This window comes from Thalia democratica, chromosome 4, assembly GCF_965202585.1.
Source record: "Thalia democratica chromosome 4, ktThaDemo2.hap1.1, whole genome shotgun sequence".
Lineage (NCBI taxonomy): Eukaryota > Metazoa > Chordata > Thaliacea > Salpida > Salpidae > Thalia > Thalia democratica.
In genome coordinates, this window is record NC_139168.1 from 36,506,606 (window position 1) to 36,523,092 (window position 16,487).

At 27.0% G+C, this 16,487-nt stretch overlaps 2 protein-coding genes across 3 annotated transcripts; both read left to right on the forward strand.

The window, feature by feature from the left end:
* The first annotated feature begins 82 nt into the window (after positions 1-82).
* LOC145834386 (phosphomevalonate kinase-like) lies at positions 83-754 on the forward strand. The gene has a single exon (XM_082941802.1). The coding sequence runs from the start codon at positions 113-115 to the stop codon at positions 680-682; it is 570 nt and encodes a 189-aa protein (XP_082797928.1). The 5' UTR covers positions 83-112; the 3' UTR covers positions 683-754.
* A 188-nt stretch (positions 755-942) lies between these two features.
* Positions 943-15,737, forward strand: LOC145833931 (N-terminal kinase-like protein). 2 transcript variants are annotated; one of them, XM_082941207.1, is made up of 18 exons: positions 943-1,118; positions 1,666-1,799; positions 2,256-2,376; positions 2,765-2,861; positions 3,846-3,975; positions 4,166-4,256; positions 4,645-4,800; positions 4,959-5,258; positions 5,583-5,819; positions 6,198-6,329; positions 6,420-6,552; positions 7,244-7,429; positions 7,942-8,075; positions 8,442-8,564; positions 12,669-12,861; positions 14,042-14,169; positions 14,444-14,588; positions 14,663-15,737. In XM_082941207.1, exons 1-18 carry the CDS (start codon positions 1,005-1,007, stop codon positions 14,791-14,793), a joined length of 2,685 nt encoding a protein of 894 aa, XP_082797333.1. In that variant the 5' UTR covers positions 943-1,004; the 3' UTR covers positions 14,794-15,737. The 2 variants fall into 2 exon arrangements, with proteins under 2 accessions (XP_082797333.1, XP_082797334.1); XM_082941208.1 differs by lacking the exon at positions 8,442-8,564.
* The last annotated feature ends 750 nt before the right edge of the window (positions 15,738-16,487 follow it).

Sequence of the window (16,487 nt, forward strand, 5' to 3'; positions counted from 1 at the left end):
GAGAGTATCGTTATTTGTCTTACAAAATAAAAAAAATGGTTTGAAAAATTATCATCGTATTGTTAACTCAGTTTTATTTATATTGGTTGATTTTTTAGTTTAACAACATATTATGGAGCAAACACCTAAAACAATTTTTTTATTGAGTGGAAAAAGGAAATCTGGTAAAGATTTTGTCGCCCAAGTTTTACTAGATACAATTGGAAGAGAAAAATGTCACCTTGTGCACGTTTCTGCACCGCTAAAAAAGCAATATGCCAAAGAAAATGGACTTGACTTTGAAAAGTTGATGAGCAGTGGAAAATACAAAGAAATCCATCGAAAGAAAATGATTTTATGGGGAGAGGAAGTTAGAAACAAAGACCCTGGCTATTTTTGCTCAGAAGCTACAAGCAATCTAACAAACGACTATTGGATTGTTGTTGATGCTAGAAGGCCGTCTGATGTAGACTTTTTTACTGAGGCCTATCAAAATAAAGTCAAATTAGTTAGAATACAAGCACCTTCTTGCGTAAGAGAAAGTAGGGGCTGGGCGTTCACCAAAGGTGTTGATGATGCAGCTTCTGAATGTGCACTTGATTATCTTGACAACCAAAAGGATGTTTTTTGCATTAATAACGATGGTAATACAAGTTTAGAGCCCCAAATTGAACTAATACTAGACAATTGTTTAGAAAATTAAGGTTTTTCTGGTATTATATGCAATTTTTAATGATTTATTGTATGATTCATTTACACAATTTACATCAAATTTACACAGTATTTTAAAAAGATTTATTTAAGATAACTATTCAAATACCTAAAAGTTTTAAATTTTTAATAATTTGAGTAATTGATTAAAGAATACTATAGTTTTATATATGTTTATAACATTTTATCGAATCGTAAATAAAGACAAAGCATAGCTAAATTTTTTATAGTTAATTAATTTTTTACAGATATCACAGCTTTTAATTGTAACTGTAAATAAATTATTACTCAATCTAATAGTAATAAAATTAATAATGTGGTCGTTTTTTTCTCGAGATCAAATGAAGTCATTTCCTTATGAAATAGGTGAAAAAGTAAGTGATGATGATGACTATTCAGTATGGACCCTTCATGATGGAAAAAGTAAGGTTTGTAGTAAAGTGAATAATACTATAGTTTGAAGGTATATAAATATTAATAAAACTAGTTATAGCCTATAATCTATAAAATACAAACTTGTTCACTACATAGTAATTAAATATTTTATTTTTTTGAGATCATTATTTGTCATGAGCATTAATTATTTTTTAAACTATTATTAGTATTATATAAAAATATTATATCTATAATTTGGTTATGTGATTATGACTGATATCCTAAATTTAAAGAACTTTTATGATAAACTTGACCTATTTTTAAAAATAATTGATTATTTTTATTTCAAATAAGTGACTGTTTCTAGTTTTTGGTTTACTACTTAACTACTTTACTATCTATAATTTATTTTTATTTTTTAGTATTAAGTAAGAAGCTTTTTATCAAGTAAAACAATTTTTTGCAGCGAAGGTAGTTAGTAGCTATTGCAACATAAATTTCAAAAATAATAAGCATAATTAACATTTCTAACCTATGACTTGAATTTGACTTTAAGTGTATAAATTATTTAGTTATATTTTTATTACGAATTTTTTTTAGACAAACGATCAACCAGTGTCTGTATTTTGTTTCAATGCAGCGGAAAATAGCGATATCTGCAAGCAAACATGTTTAGGCGCAATAAAAAGGCTCAGGACACTTCGTCACCCAAACGTATTGACATTTATTGACAGGTTTGTTAGTTTCAAGTTTTTTATTGTACATTTTTGTGAACTTATTAGTAGTATAATCAAATAAATTTGATGTTAATGAAAATTTTTAAAACTTTCTTATAGTATTAAAAAATATTGTGAATATTTTTTTCGATCTTTTGGCATCAAGTTATTTATATTGGCTATAATGCAACAATGTAATATAACTAGTTTTTAAACATTTTTTTTAAGTTTCTCAAAACGAAAATGAATAACTTAAACTTATTAATGTTGAGATTAAATTAAGTTTATCATTTTAGTAAAACAATACATGATATTATTTATTCAATGTTTTTTATGCAAGTTAACATAAATTTTGGAAACACAAATAAATTATTTTAGTTTTTAACTGTTTTGATTTCTTGTGGTATTTTTTAAAGAAACACAATATTTTTTATTAAAATTTGTATTGTTTTCTAGAATAAATTTACTCTACAGCTTGGAAACTGATAAGTTTATATACATGGTAACTGAACCTGTTAAACCTCTTTCACTTCATTTGAAAAATTTCGAAGGTAATCATGATTTTGAAACATCTTGGGGTCTTCATCAAATAGCTGTTAGTTTTTCATAAGTTTTTTTTAATTTTTGTAAACTATTTACAAAAGTAATAACTAATAGTATTGTAAAAAGTTAAAAGTTTTATTATTGTACTTGGTAGTAAGTTGGAAGAAAAATATGTTAATTTTCAAATTTTAGTAAATACAGTAATTTATACATGCTCTTTAAATTTAATTGTTTACATTTATAATCTAAATAAAATAATTTTAGACAAATACAAACTTTTCTACTATATTAGTGAATAAAGAATCCATATTTAAGCTAAAATTTTCAATAACTAGTTCAAAAAAACAAGTTTCAGTTAAAACTCAATATGTTTACTAGTAAGTTTTAACTAATAAAATTGTAAAAACTATCTTTAAAACTTGATGTAAAATATTTAACAGAAAGGCCTTGGATTTTTGATAAACAGCGTGAACTTGATACATAATAATGTCTGCATGGCTTCAATGTTCGTTAATCCTGCAGGAGAATGGAAATTAGGTAAAAAAAAAACATTTTTAGCTTTGTTATCTTAGTTATATTTTACTTAAATAAACAGGTTTATAACAGATAAACAGGAATTTTAACATTGGTCCATTATTTTTCCTTAAACTACAAATTTAATGATAAGTTATAAATAGTCTTTAAGTTCAAACTTATCTTTTATTACAAAAACTTAATATTGCGATTATTTTAAATTCTTTAGTACATCACTATAAATATTATAATAAATAAAAAGAAATGGATCTTTAACTTAAAGGTTAATTAGAATTACTTAATTTGTAACAGTTTAGTTTTGGGAGTTCTAATTTTCTAAAAAAAATTTAATAAGTTTTTATCTACATAATAATTTCCAAACAATTTACCTTTAGTAGTTTTAAACTAATACACTAGAAATAACTTGTTTAGACTAACTAATAAAAATAATATAATTAATTTTATTAAATTAAAAAGTTTGAAAATATAAATTATAATGATAGTTTTATCTGATTTTTTCAAGTATTATATTACCAATCTTGTCATCGACTATTAATATTAAATAAAATTAGCTTTCAAAAAAAAGTATTTTCTAAGTATTATTATTTAGGTATTATTTAAACCAATTTTATCACTGATAATTAGTCTTTAATAAACTTAGCCTGCAAAAAAGATATATTAAATCGTAGTTGTATATAAAAAAGAACTAAATAGTTTTATAGGCTGCGTAATGAAATTTATTTTTTTAACTTATAAAAACAAGGTTACATTTGTATTTTAGCTTACAAAAAGTTTATAACACTTAGATATTTTATACTACAGTACAGCAAATACATTTTATACATAAATTATAAAAATAATTGCTTTTTGTATTTTTCTTTATACTAATGCTGAATTTTAGGTAAATTTTTATAATAGTAACATTAAAAAACTCTTCAACGAGCACAAAAGGACAGTAAATCACTGAGATTAGATATAAACATTTAAAAAATTTAACTATTTTCGAAGGTGGAGTGGACTACATGTACCCTGCAAGTGGTGAGGGCAGCAACCTGCCTCCTCTGAAGCCGCTACCTCAACTGGAAAAGTACGATCCCCCTGAGAAGAATGCCGCCCGTGCAAAGAAAAGCCATAAATGGTAACAAAGCAATTTACTTAAAAAAAAAAAGCAAATTTTAGAGAGATGTACTAAGTAAAGTTTTATAAAATTATTTTTAATTTTCATTTGTATTTCGTTGTAAAATTTAATGAAATAAGGTAAGAACTATCTTAACATACTGAGAAAATATTATTAGTTTAAAATACCTTCACAGCTTAATTTTAAATAGGTCAGTTGACATGTGGGGTCTTGGCTGTCTTATTTGGGAAGCATACAACGGTAGACTCAGTAGATCTTCATCTTTAAAAGTTGTTAACAAAGTGAGTTAGCTTATTTAAACGTTGAGGTTATATTGGTATCGGTTTTATTAAATTAGCTGTTAGTATATGTTTGATAAAAAAAGACATGAACTGAACAAGTTTGTTGAAAAGTAATAGAAACAATCAATCATTTACTCAAATTGTTGAAGTTAAGACATTTCGTTGGACTACTTTATTTAGAAACTTCTGCGTAGTTATATTTTATTATCTATTAAAACTCGTATTCTACATAAAACCTCAATTTCACCTAAGTTTATAAAATTTGAGTTAACTTCTACCTTGAATTTATTTTTTCTGTTTAAAAAACTAAAATACTTGTTTAATTGTCTTAAAACATTATACTTTTTCATTGATTACAAAAAATTTACAAATTTTAACATTTTTTCAGATACCTAAAAGCTTACTGAAACATTATGTAGCATTGGTGACAGCCAATCCTCTCAGTCGACCAAGCCCTGATGGCTTCATAGAAAGTTGTCGGGCCAACAACAACTTCATGGCTAACCATTTCGTCACTACTAACCTGTTTCTCGACGAAGTTCAGGTTAGTGTGACTTGGATAAATAACAACATTTGTGCAGAGTTTTTCAAGTGTATGCAAAAATAGAATATTTTAATTAAATTGTGTTGTAGATGTAGGATTTACTTTAAAACCATGTTAGAGAAGTTAATACAGTCATGCTAAACTATACTGATGTTCAGATCAAAGAAGAGAAGGAGCAAATCAAGTTTTTCGAAGACCTCACGGCGCACTTGGACGAGTTTCCACCCGCTTACAGCAAGTACAAAATTCTGCCGCAGCTGCTCAACGTGTACCAGTACGGCAACGTGAAGACGGCCGTGCTGGCTCCTTTGTTCAAACTGGGCAAGTTGTTGGGCGAAGAAGAGTACCAGGAGAAGATTGTGCCGCACGTCGTCAGCCTGTTCTCCTCCACCGACCGCTCCACCAGGATTTATTTGCTCAGGCAGCTGCCACTGTTCGCTGAGCACCTGAAGCCCAAAGTAAGTTGTAGTTTTTAGGTTTTTTGCTTAAAAAAATTCCTCACTTTAAGTTTTATAGTATATAGTTTTAAATAAAGTATTGTCATACATTTTTCAATTGTAGTGTTGTTATAACTCTGTTATATATATTTTTAAAGTTTTTTAGCAAGTGATTAAACTTTTTTCATGTGAATATGATATTTTCTTTTGTATTAGTATTCTAAAAATTATGTCATTTTTTTTAATAAGCAACTGCTACTTTTGATACATATATTTTATAAAAGTACTGTATAGTATAGTAGATCTTTTTCTACTATATATAACAATCTTCAAACTCGAACACAGGTAGTGAACTCGCAAGTGTTCCCGAACATGGTCACCGGCTTCATGGACACCAACCCCGCCATCAGGGAGCAGACGGTGAAGGGAATGTTGCTGCTCGCTCCCAAGCTCAACGATGCCAACCTGAACTCAGAGCTGATGAAGCATTTCGCCCGGTTGCAGACGCGTGACGACCAGGGACCAATCAGAACTAACACGACAGTTTGCCTCGGAAAAATTACGCCGCATCTCAGCCCCATTGTAAACTTTTTTGATTAGTATATTGAAAGTATTTATATAATTTCGGTTTAGTTTTTTTGGAGTTAATCATGAAACTTTATGGAATTGATTAATGAAAATAGTTAATTTATGGTGTTATAAGGTTTAAGATACAAAGTATAATTAAGTATTAGTTTGCATATTGAAATAGTTATATAATAATTTTTAAATTTAGTCTTACGCTCTCTAGTTCCAATTTTTTCGCAGTATAGGTGCTGTTTGATTTACCCAACCATAATATGTTTTTATCTATGTACTCAATTTACGGAACTTATTTTATTGCGTTGCTATAGCAGCTACAGTTTCATGATAGGTTTATTTTAAATGACCTTACACAGTTTCGCAATCAACAAAACTCAGGTGCGTCAACGCGTGATAACGTCGGCGTTCGGCAGAGCGATGAAGGACCCGTTCACAGCCGCACGCATAGCAGGCGTGCTAGGGATGCTCAACAACATCAAGTACTTCACGTTGAAAGATTGTGCGTACAAGGTAACTTTTGCTTGAGTGAAAACAAATTTCGTGCTAAACATATTAACTGGTTTTTACTCAAGCATAACGTTTTTTATGTTTGAAAAACAGGCAGTTCCTTGCTTGTCTGCGCTCGCAGTAGATCCAGATAAGAATGTTCGAGATCACGTTTTTAAGGCGTTGAAGGCTTTCATTGAAAAGCTACAGCAAGCCTCTGATGACCCTGAAAAAGCAGCTAAATTAGGTATTTGATGGTATTAAGTATTTAACTACTTATAACTTTAGGTTACTTATAACCTTTATTTATTAAAGTAAATTATCGTAAAAAAAGTTTATTTTGTTCATATTTAAAACATATGTTCAAAAATTTTTCTACAAATGAGACAAAGTCTGTTACAGTTATAGCATACAGTTGTATCTAGAAAAAAATTCTAGCCGAGCATATAAGAGTGCAAAGTTTATCTTGTACTTAAGGTAGTTGAACACAAGCTTTAAATATATTTTTTATAGCTAAGTCAAGAGTGTTTGAATTTTTTTATGAATATTTGTATAATTTTAGTTGATACCAGAAAAAAAATTAAAAAAAAACAATTCAAATGCTTCGTTATAATGATAATTCGGATGATTTTGCAAATATTTCAGTTGTAAAAGTTCTAGACGTAATTTTTATTTGTATTTCTCCACCATAATTAGTAGATACATTAGGTAGCATGCTTTAAAGCAGGTAAATTAAGTGTTTCCTAATTCTGTTTTTAATTACTTACCGATAAAATTGCATTATTGATTCTTAAAACAGCTAGCAATATAATCTTATCTAGTACAAGTCACTTTACAAGTTATCTAGTACAAGTTATCAATACAAGTTATCAGTGCAAGTTATCTAGTACAATTTAGCTCATACGCTGCCCAAACAAAAATATAAAAACAATATGCAGAGGAGGAGGCAGAAGTAGCTGAACAGCCGACCCAGTCAGGAAACCCGGCAAAGTGGGCCGGATGGATGACCACCGGCGTCACCTCGCTCACAAGCAAGCTTTACAATGCCAAATCTGCTCAACCTCAACCCGCGAACTCCGCTGATAAGAAGCCAGTTAAGGAGAGCAAACCAACTGAAAGTAAAGGTTGTGTATATTTATATAGTTTATGATTTTTTTATTCTACAGGCTTTACCCTTTATTTTTATTAATAAGCAATGAACTTTATTGCACGATCAATAACAACAGCATCGGATGTTGTCGTTGATCGTGCTGTGAACTTCATTGTTTATTGTTGATGGCAAAAAAATCTCACTTTGTTGACGATGGTCAAAATAAATACTGTCTATTATTTTTAAGAGTTGATCATACCAATTCGATCACCATTCGAACAAATTGGTATGATAAACCCTGATTCGCCGATGTTTTTGTTGTTTTTATGTTTAGGATAAACAAGCACTGTGTATAAGTGAATTATTTTGTAAACATAATAATCTTTGCTCCCTTAATTTTATTTTAGAAATTTTGTCGTAGTTTTATTTTCTTTTGTTTGGTTATTAAGTAATTGGGCTAAATTTTCTTTCCATCTTTGGTTAAAAAGAAAGCTCAGCACTGTAAGCGTAAAGTCTTTAATCTTACTCGAATATTTTAAAACTTAGAACCAGAATCAAAGCCTTTAAACCTACAAAAAGCTGCAGCTAAAGCAAGCGTTGTCGCAGAAACTCAACCGCTAGACGACGACAAAGAGGAAAACGGTTGGGATGACGACGGCGATGGCTGGGGAGACATGGATGTTGGTTTGATAATGACTTTGCTTTTTTTTAAACTTATATATTTTTAGCGCTTACTTTAATTTACATTTTTAATGATAAAATATGTAGTTGTTGAGAATTGTTCAATTTATTTTAATTTCACAAAATTTATATTGATTATGTAATCGTTTAGCAGACAATAATATGAGCAGTTTTTTTTGTTTTTTCGCTAGTAGACAGATAAGGTTCAGGCTAGATCGACCAATTCGTTTAAGTTTCATAAAAGCTTAATTACTATTGTAAGTATTTTTTATTTACTTAGACCCATTTTATAGATACATACTAAGTAATTAGTTTGCATAAAATAAGCAAAGAGTATACAGCAACACGAGTTTGATTAACTGTAGGAAAGCAAGGCGTTTAGAGAATCCGATAAAATAAAGAAGAGTCGCACTAAGCTTGTTAGATTATCACAAATTCGCGAAAAGGAACAAGAAATGTGGGAGTGTTTGGACAAGGATGACGTAGAGGTTTATGACGTAACAACATATAGTTTTCACACAACTCACTAGCACGTTTATATAGTTTAGACTAGATGCTTGTAAAAGATTCTTTTTCATTTTGTTTTGGTAAGAAAAGCATAAGTTGTTTGACTTTCATGACACTAAACTGTTTGTTCTTTCGAAGCTACTCAAAAAGGTGAAGTGTTATAAAATTGAAATAAAATTTTATTAAAGCTGTGGTTTTTATACTTAAAAACTATTAAATAGTTTATTTAAATCTTAACTTTTATTCAATGAATGACAATATAGTGCTGAACACGTTTAAGAATAAAAAAAAAATTAATTATTCAACAAGATTTTTATTTACAGCCTGAGATATATTTTTACAGTGAAACATTGTTGATTAAACAAAAACTATTAGTTGAAATCCTGTTTTAATTTTAAACCTTAACTAATAATATTTAAATAAATAAAATTTTTTGATTTTGATAGTTACAGAAAGTAATATTAGAACGAATTTTTTCTCTAAAATGTTAATATTTTGATAATAATGAATATATTATAAAGTAATAGTAACAAAATTAAACAGTACTTTTTCTTAATTAAACTAACACTTGTTTATGTAATGTAACTTGTTGTAGAAATCCAACTTTTCTACAACCTTCATAGCTCCGTTGAAGAATAAACAGTAACATGTGTTAGTTGAAAAAAAAGAGTTACCGTTTAAATTTGTTATTTTTATATATTCCAGTGAACTTGTTTCGCTAGGATTTTTTTTAGCAAACGATTAACTTTAAATATTGAATAGTTATATTATAGAATATTTACTTATCATTTGATAAAAATTAAAATAAATCAAATTGGTATAACCTTTTAGTAAATGTATTTTTAACAATAAAAGTAAAAAAACAGAAAAACTTACAAAAAAATGTTTTATTTATATAAATTTCAGGGTTGCCACTCGGTCAGGAAAAGTCAGGAAATCAGGAAAAGTCAGGAAAAATTTTAAAAATTTACAAAAGTCAGGAAAAGTCAGGAAAAAATGGGGGGTTTTGAAAAAAAGTCAGGAAAAGTCAGGAAATTCGATAAAATTAAAAGAAAAGTCAGATTTTGTCAGTTTAAATTTACAAAATTCCTTGTTTTCAAAAGCCTTCAAATGGTAAAAATAAATGAAAGTCCTAAAAAGTCAGAAAAAAAATCCAAAATTTTTGCAGAAATTTACAAAAATATTTAATTTTATTTCCAATGCCTTCATCTGGTAATTTAATTTAATTTCTGAAAATTTATAGTAAAATAAAACTGCAGAAATTTTCTATTTTCATATTGAACAAGTACCCTACTTGAACAAGCAGATTTTGTATGCTTTTTGGTATTGATGATCTGTAGCAAGGACACTTCTATGGTGAAACTGTGATATATACACAACAGTTAATCTAGCATAATTTTAGAATCAAAGTGTTTTTTGTTTAAGTAAATAATTGAGTTCTTTATAACTAAGCAGTTAGTTTAGTATTTTATGTAACAAAAAAATATGTATACTTTACCTCTTTATAATTTTTCTTAAAGTTGTTTAAATTTATAAAATAAGTTATAAGAGAGGTATATGCCAAGATTAAGTTTACTTATTATTTGTATTTTTTTTAGAGTAAATAAGAGTATATTTGTATGTTACAAATTTTATACTAAATGATAGAGAAATATTTTATACAACAGATATATAGTTTACTTTTTTATGTCTTGTTTTTACAGTTGATTAAGTATATTATTTTTTAATTGATTTTTAATTTAAAGATTTCATATTAAATAGTTTGGGTAGTATTTTATTAAACTAAGTGAACAATTTATATAAGTAAAACATGTTTTAAGTAAACACTTTTTATTGTTAGATATTTTTGACTTCTAGGTTATTTTACAACTTATATGCTAAGTCTGACTAAAGTTTACTTTTTTAGTTAGATAAATAGCTTATTACTGGTAAAGAGTAAATTTATTTTTCGTATGAAGGTGTTAGATTAGAATTATTTGTACAGAAAACTATTACTTTATGTATTGGGTTTTCAAACTTAGACTAACCATTGTTATTTTTATCAGATCAGTATTTAATCTTTTTTTTTAATTTTAATTATGCCATATGTTAAGAATTCTTATATAAAAGTTCCTAAAATGTCGTTTGTTTATCTAGATACATTTATGCTAGGAAATGCTAAAATTTTTTCAGACAAGCTGTGTTTATAAGGTAATAATACAATGCTGATAGAGCTGTTTTTTACAAACATCAATCATACACAGATGGTTTAAGTGATGTACTGGAAGTTTGATGGTAGAATTCAGCATAAAACTGTTGTTTTTAACCTGTATTAAAATTAGATTGAAAGCTTTATATAGTTAAAAGTGTTAGGTTATGTATTTTAAAATAAGTTTAATTTAAGAGTTTGATTTAGAAAAGTCAGGAAAATTTTGGTAAAAAGTCAGGAAAAAGTCAGGAAAAGTCAGGAAATTTTTCTCAGCATAATCAGTGGCAACCATGAAATTTATGACTACATACTAAGGAAAAAGCTAAAACGTTTATACTGCTAGTTTAATAAAAGATTTCTGCTAATTTAGTTTAGAATATTATCATATATTAAAAATACATTAATTATTAAAAGTTTGTAAAAAACAAGTAGTATACATTCAAAGTAGTTAAACTTTTTACCATAAATATTTCTTTGCTTTAGTTATAAAATTAGTTTATAACTTACATTGTTAGAACATTATTTATAATATTGACTTTGATAGAAGAAATCAATGAACTTTAATTATGTCATATTATATATTTTTTTTGATAAAACTTTTGATTCTGTGGCTCTGAGTAAACAGATATACAAAAAAAGACTTGTTAAAAAACTACAAACTAGTTTGAACTTAAGTTTTGACTAATATACTTTGTTTATGATCAGTATTACATAAAGTTTATTTGGTAACAGTTTTTAATTTTACATGAAATATAGTGTAACAGTAATCCTTTGTGCTACATTATTAAAAGGAAAATATTCTTTTAACTTAAGTGAAATATACCTATCTATAAAGTATAAGATGTGTAGTACTTTATTTAATGAATAAACTTTAAAGCATTGTCTTTTGAAATGTGCAAATGTGCTTGATAGTGTACAGGTAATTTTGATGTTCATGATCAAATCACTTGTAATTTTTTTTTTGAACAACAATAACAAATATGAACGATTTTATGCAAATTTATTATAAAAAATTGTATCAGTAAAAACTATACAAAATAATTGATGACTATAAAAATGTAATGTTTCTAGTGTGCAAATAGTGACTAAGTGTGCACGAGTTTAACAGGTATTTGTTATTAGCATGTTTACACTTTTTATTTACTTTTATACACCTAATGGTTATTGTTTAATAATGAGTTATACAATGATAATTGATATCTATAACAGTTTAAAATTGTGTTATTTTTTTATTTATCCACAGTTACGTAAATGACAAAAACCTGTTTTTTGGAATTAATAATGTTTATAGAATTAACTTTGTCTAAAATACAGACAAAAACTTAAAAAATTAGAAGTTCACTCAGTTCAGTAAAAGTGTATTTAAAAGCACTGAAATAAACATAAACATATTTTCAATACATTTGATAAGTTTTAAAGTTACAATTAGGTTAACAATCACAATTTAAATTATATTTCAAGCTGCAAACTAAATATCTAACTAAGGTACAAAAATGTTTCGTTCTGTATTTTTAGTTTTTGATAAATATTAAGTTACATAATCCTACTATGTGACAAAACTAATTTGGTACGAAATAGTTTACTAATTTGAAATCAGTACAGGTGTTAACATTTTAGACTTGCAAACAAAACTTGTTATGAATCAACGCAAGTTGCAACTTATTTTTAATTAAACTTACGTAGTTGTTTTTATGTAAGCTAATTTTACGTTTGCATGCTCTTTAAACATCCCATACTTATAGTTGAGAAAGTTTTTTTAAATATTGTAACACTAAAAGAATTTTTTTTTTGACTTAAATATCAAGAATCAGTTAATCTCTGTAAAACCAAGCTTTACATATACATGCATGTATATTAAAGTTAAATGTTGCTAATTATAAGTAATGTTGTAAAACAGGATGAAATAAACGAAAATCTCGAACAAGTCAGCATCAAAGAAGAGAAGCAACAAGAAGGTTGGAACGAGTGGGATGATCAAAATAATGATAACAATAATGATTGGGATGATCAAAATAATGATAACAATAATGACGGTTGGGATAATAATGACAACGACTCCTGGAATGATGATTGGGACAAATCGAATAAAAGTTTGAATGATTATTTATTGAAAAAGTAATGTACTAAGTAAGTCAAACTAAGCATAGGCAATTCTAAAAATCTTAAGTTAAATCAAATATGCTGTTACATAGGTAAAATATATATCACAAGCCGTATCACTTTTCTATCGAAGAGATTTCCCAGCTGGAAAATATTTGTAAAACTCATAAAAACTATCACTTATATTAAAGTTCATTAAAATGTTAGTTGTTATTTCATATTTAACAAATTAGGTAGATTATATACGTACATCAGTAAGCTGACTGCTATCGGGTTCAAGATCTAAAAACTCACTTTAGTTTCTGGTGAATTTTATTAGATAAAGTTTATTTAATTTTGAATACAATAATAACTAAGTAAACTCTATATTATATAAAGTCCATACTGATTGTAACTTATAAGCTTTTTGAAAAATAATTGCATCTTAAGCTTTGTAATCTAATAAAAGTATACAGTAAATTAAAGTTAATCGTAAGGTAGTATATAAAAAAAATATCTATCAAATTTAATGTTAATCTTTCGGATAACTGAATAATTTAATAAAATATAAGTTTAATATTCAATTGATTTAATTAAATCTTTACTTTACAACCAGAATCTTTTATAACAGTGGTTTTTGATTTTTTTAAAGTATGTGCATAGTAGATTGACTACTAAATAAAGTGATTTTGTGCACACTAAATAATTAAGCAACTAAGTGTTTTATTTGACTATTGGAAACCAGTTGTATCTATTTATTATATGTTAGCAGTTGTGTTTAAACTCCTTACAACTTTATTTTTTGAATGTTTTTATAAAGGTAGTTATTATTAGGTAAATAAAAAATATTTAACAACTAGTTATTTAATTGACCTAAAGTTAATGGGCATCATTCTAAACTTAAGTACATAGATATATTAAGTGAAAGCTATTTTCTTAGGACTTAAAAAGTTTAGGTTACTGTAGATAAAAACAAAGTTTTATAACCAGTTAAAAAAGATTAAAAATTAAAAAAAGTGTATGATAAAAAGTTTTAGTCAACTTAAAATATATTTTATGTGCATAATGTTTTAACAACACTTTTAAATATATTAGTATAAGTGTGTAAATACTAGCATACTAATCATTAACATTCAATATATTATTTCAATAATTTTTAAAGTAACTACTATAAATTATTAAAAAATACAGAACAAAATAAAACTGCCAAAAAAGCCAGCAGCGCGTTGAGTTGGGACAAACAGGAAAGTAACAAGTCAGCAGCGGCCGATGGTGAAAACTTTTTCGATGAACTCACTGCTAATCCCAAGCCTAAAAAAGTATTTTGATCCTAAAATATTGTATTCTGATTGTTTTTATGTTCTTAAATTTTCTGTAGTGCTTCAATGGTTTTTTTTAATATGCTTGTGTGTTATCATAAAAAGTTAAGTTTTTTTTTAGTTTTATTTTTGTATATTTTTATTTTTGATTATTAAATAAAACAATTTTTTGTACTTAATGTTATAGTTATTTATTGATTCAAAACTACTCAACTATAGTTTTCAAATTTCAAGAATCTTAAATGACATATATCAACTTCAAAAATTTAATCAGGCCATCCTAAAAAAGAAAACAACAAAAACTGCGACAGCGAAAGCAACTGCAAATAAACCGGTGAAACAAGAAAAAATAGCTGAAGTTAAATCCAACGACAATTGGGGATGGGACGATGACTGGAGCCACAATGATAATTCCACTTGTTTGTTTTTTTTTCAGTTGCGTGCCATTTTTTTAATTAAAAACCTGGATAAAAGTAATTAAAATATTCCACAGCAAAAGAGTTAACGAAAGCAGAAAAAATGAAGTTAGAAAGGGAAGAGAAAAGAAGGCAGAGGAAGAAAGAAATTGAAGAAAAGCGAGCGAACAGGGCTGCTAACAAGTTTGCATCTCGGAAAGCTGATTAAGCAATTTAATTGATAATTATTAATACTAATACATGTTGAAGACCATTTACTGTAGTATTTTTACAAGCGAGTGTTTTAAGTTACCACCTTATTTATGAAAGCAAAATTTTAATCGTTCAACAAGTTTTTTATATCTAACAAGCAAGTTTATAGTTTTATTTGTGTAAAAACTTGTAATTATTTGCAAAACTTATATTGCCTTATTTATTTTTTTTTTCTAACTGTCAAACCTTTTTACTAGACGTTTTTTGTATAGATCAGGTTTGCCAAAAAACCCGGAAAAACCTTGAATTTGACAATTTAGGCTAAAAAACCTGGAATTTTTTAACAATTTTAACATGTTAAGTAGTAAAATTTCGATTTGACACAAAAAATATGTCATAGAAATAAAAAAAATTGTCATCATCAAATTTTTTTTATTAAAAAACTTATTTAAAGTAGCTTTACAGTATCTTTTCAATTTTTTATATCATTTGAGACAGTTTCTTACCTTAAACTTATTTTTAAACTAAAAATAGCCCCAAAAATGTATACTTTTAAAAACCTAGAGGAAATTTTGAAAACCTATAGAAAATTTGCCAAAAACATTTGGCAACCCTGATATATGCTTTTAAAACCGAAAGATGAGGGAAAAATGTGTTTGACAATTATCAAAATATAATTATATATCAAACTAAAATATGTATGTTGTTTAGAAAACAAATTTTTCACAAGTTTTTTATTTTTTATTATCTGTGCAATTTAGTTATTTTCAAGTTTTAAGATTATAGAAAATTATAAATACTTTTACAAATAAATGTTTTATTTTATATCAATCTTTTTTTAATCTGCATTAAATACAATTTTTTTAAGTGGAAGTATAAATTAAGATATATATTAACAAAACAATAATTAAATTATGAAAGAGCATGTTACGAAAATAATAATTAACAAAACTTTAGCTATTTAACGACTTTCATATATAAAGTAATACATTAAGTTATTATTTTGCTTGTCTTGTTTCTTTTAGACTAATTTTTTAATACACAATTTAATTTAAACTATTGTATTATTCCATTGTTTTGTGAACAAATAAACTTTTAAATCTTCATGTTTCTTTTTTTCTAATATAAATTTTCAAATCTTCGCTTTAAGACAACAGTTTTTGCACAAATAAGTAAAGTAGTTTTAAGTTTTTGATTAAATAGCTTATGAAATAATGATACTTTAGCATAAAAGGCTAGCTTTTGTTTAAGTAACCGATTAGTTAAGTTTTTGTTATAATACGAGTTATGCACAGCTTAAACATTTTTATAATTAGTTCTGTAAATAAGTAGTGAGATTTTTTTATATTTTCTAAAACCTTTTTTTTGTTATAATGGTAGATGCACAGCTTAGACTTATTTACGATCCAATCAAGCAAATAGATGAGTCAAGTGGCAGCTTTTTCGGCGAAGCTTCCACAAAATGGCTCGTGTTCAGGAAAAAGAGCAAAGACTCAGTCATTTTAGATTTCATTGATAAAGACAAAAACACGGAAGAAAAACTACAAAAAGACTACCTTTTGTTCAAACATTTTTCGCACAGGAACTTAGCACGAGTTTTAGACCTGGTCCACACAGGGACCGCACCCCATTTGGTTGTGGAGCCTGCCACAGGAGGTAACTTGCTCAGTCTGGTCAAGGTCGTTCTTTTGTTCAACGAAGAAGGATGCA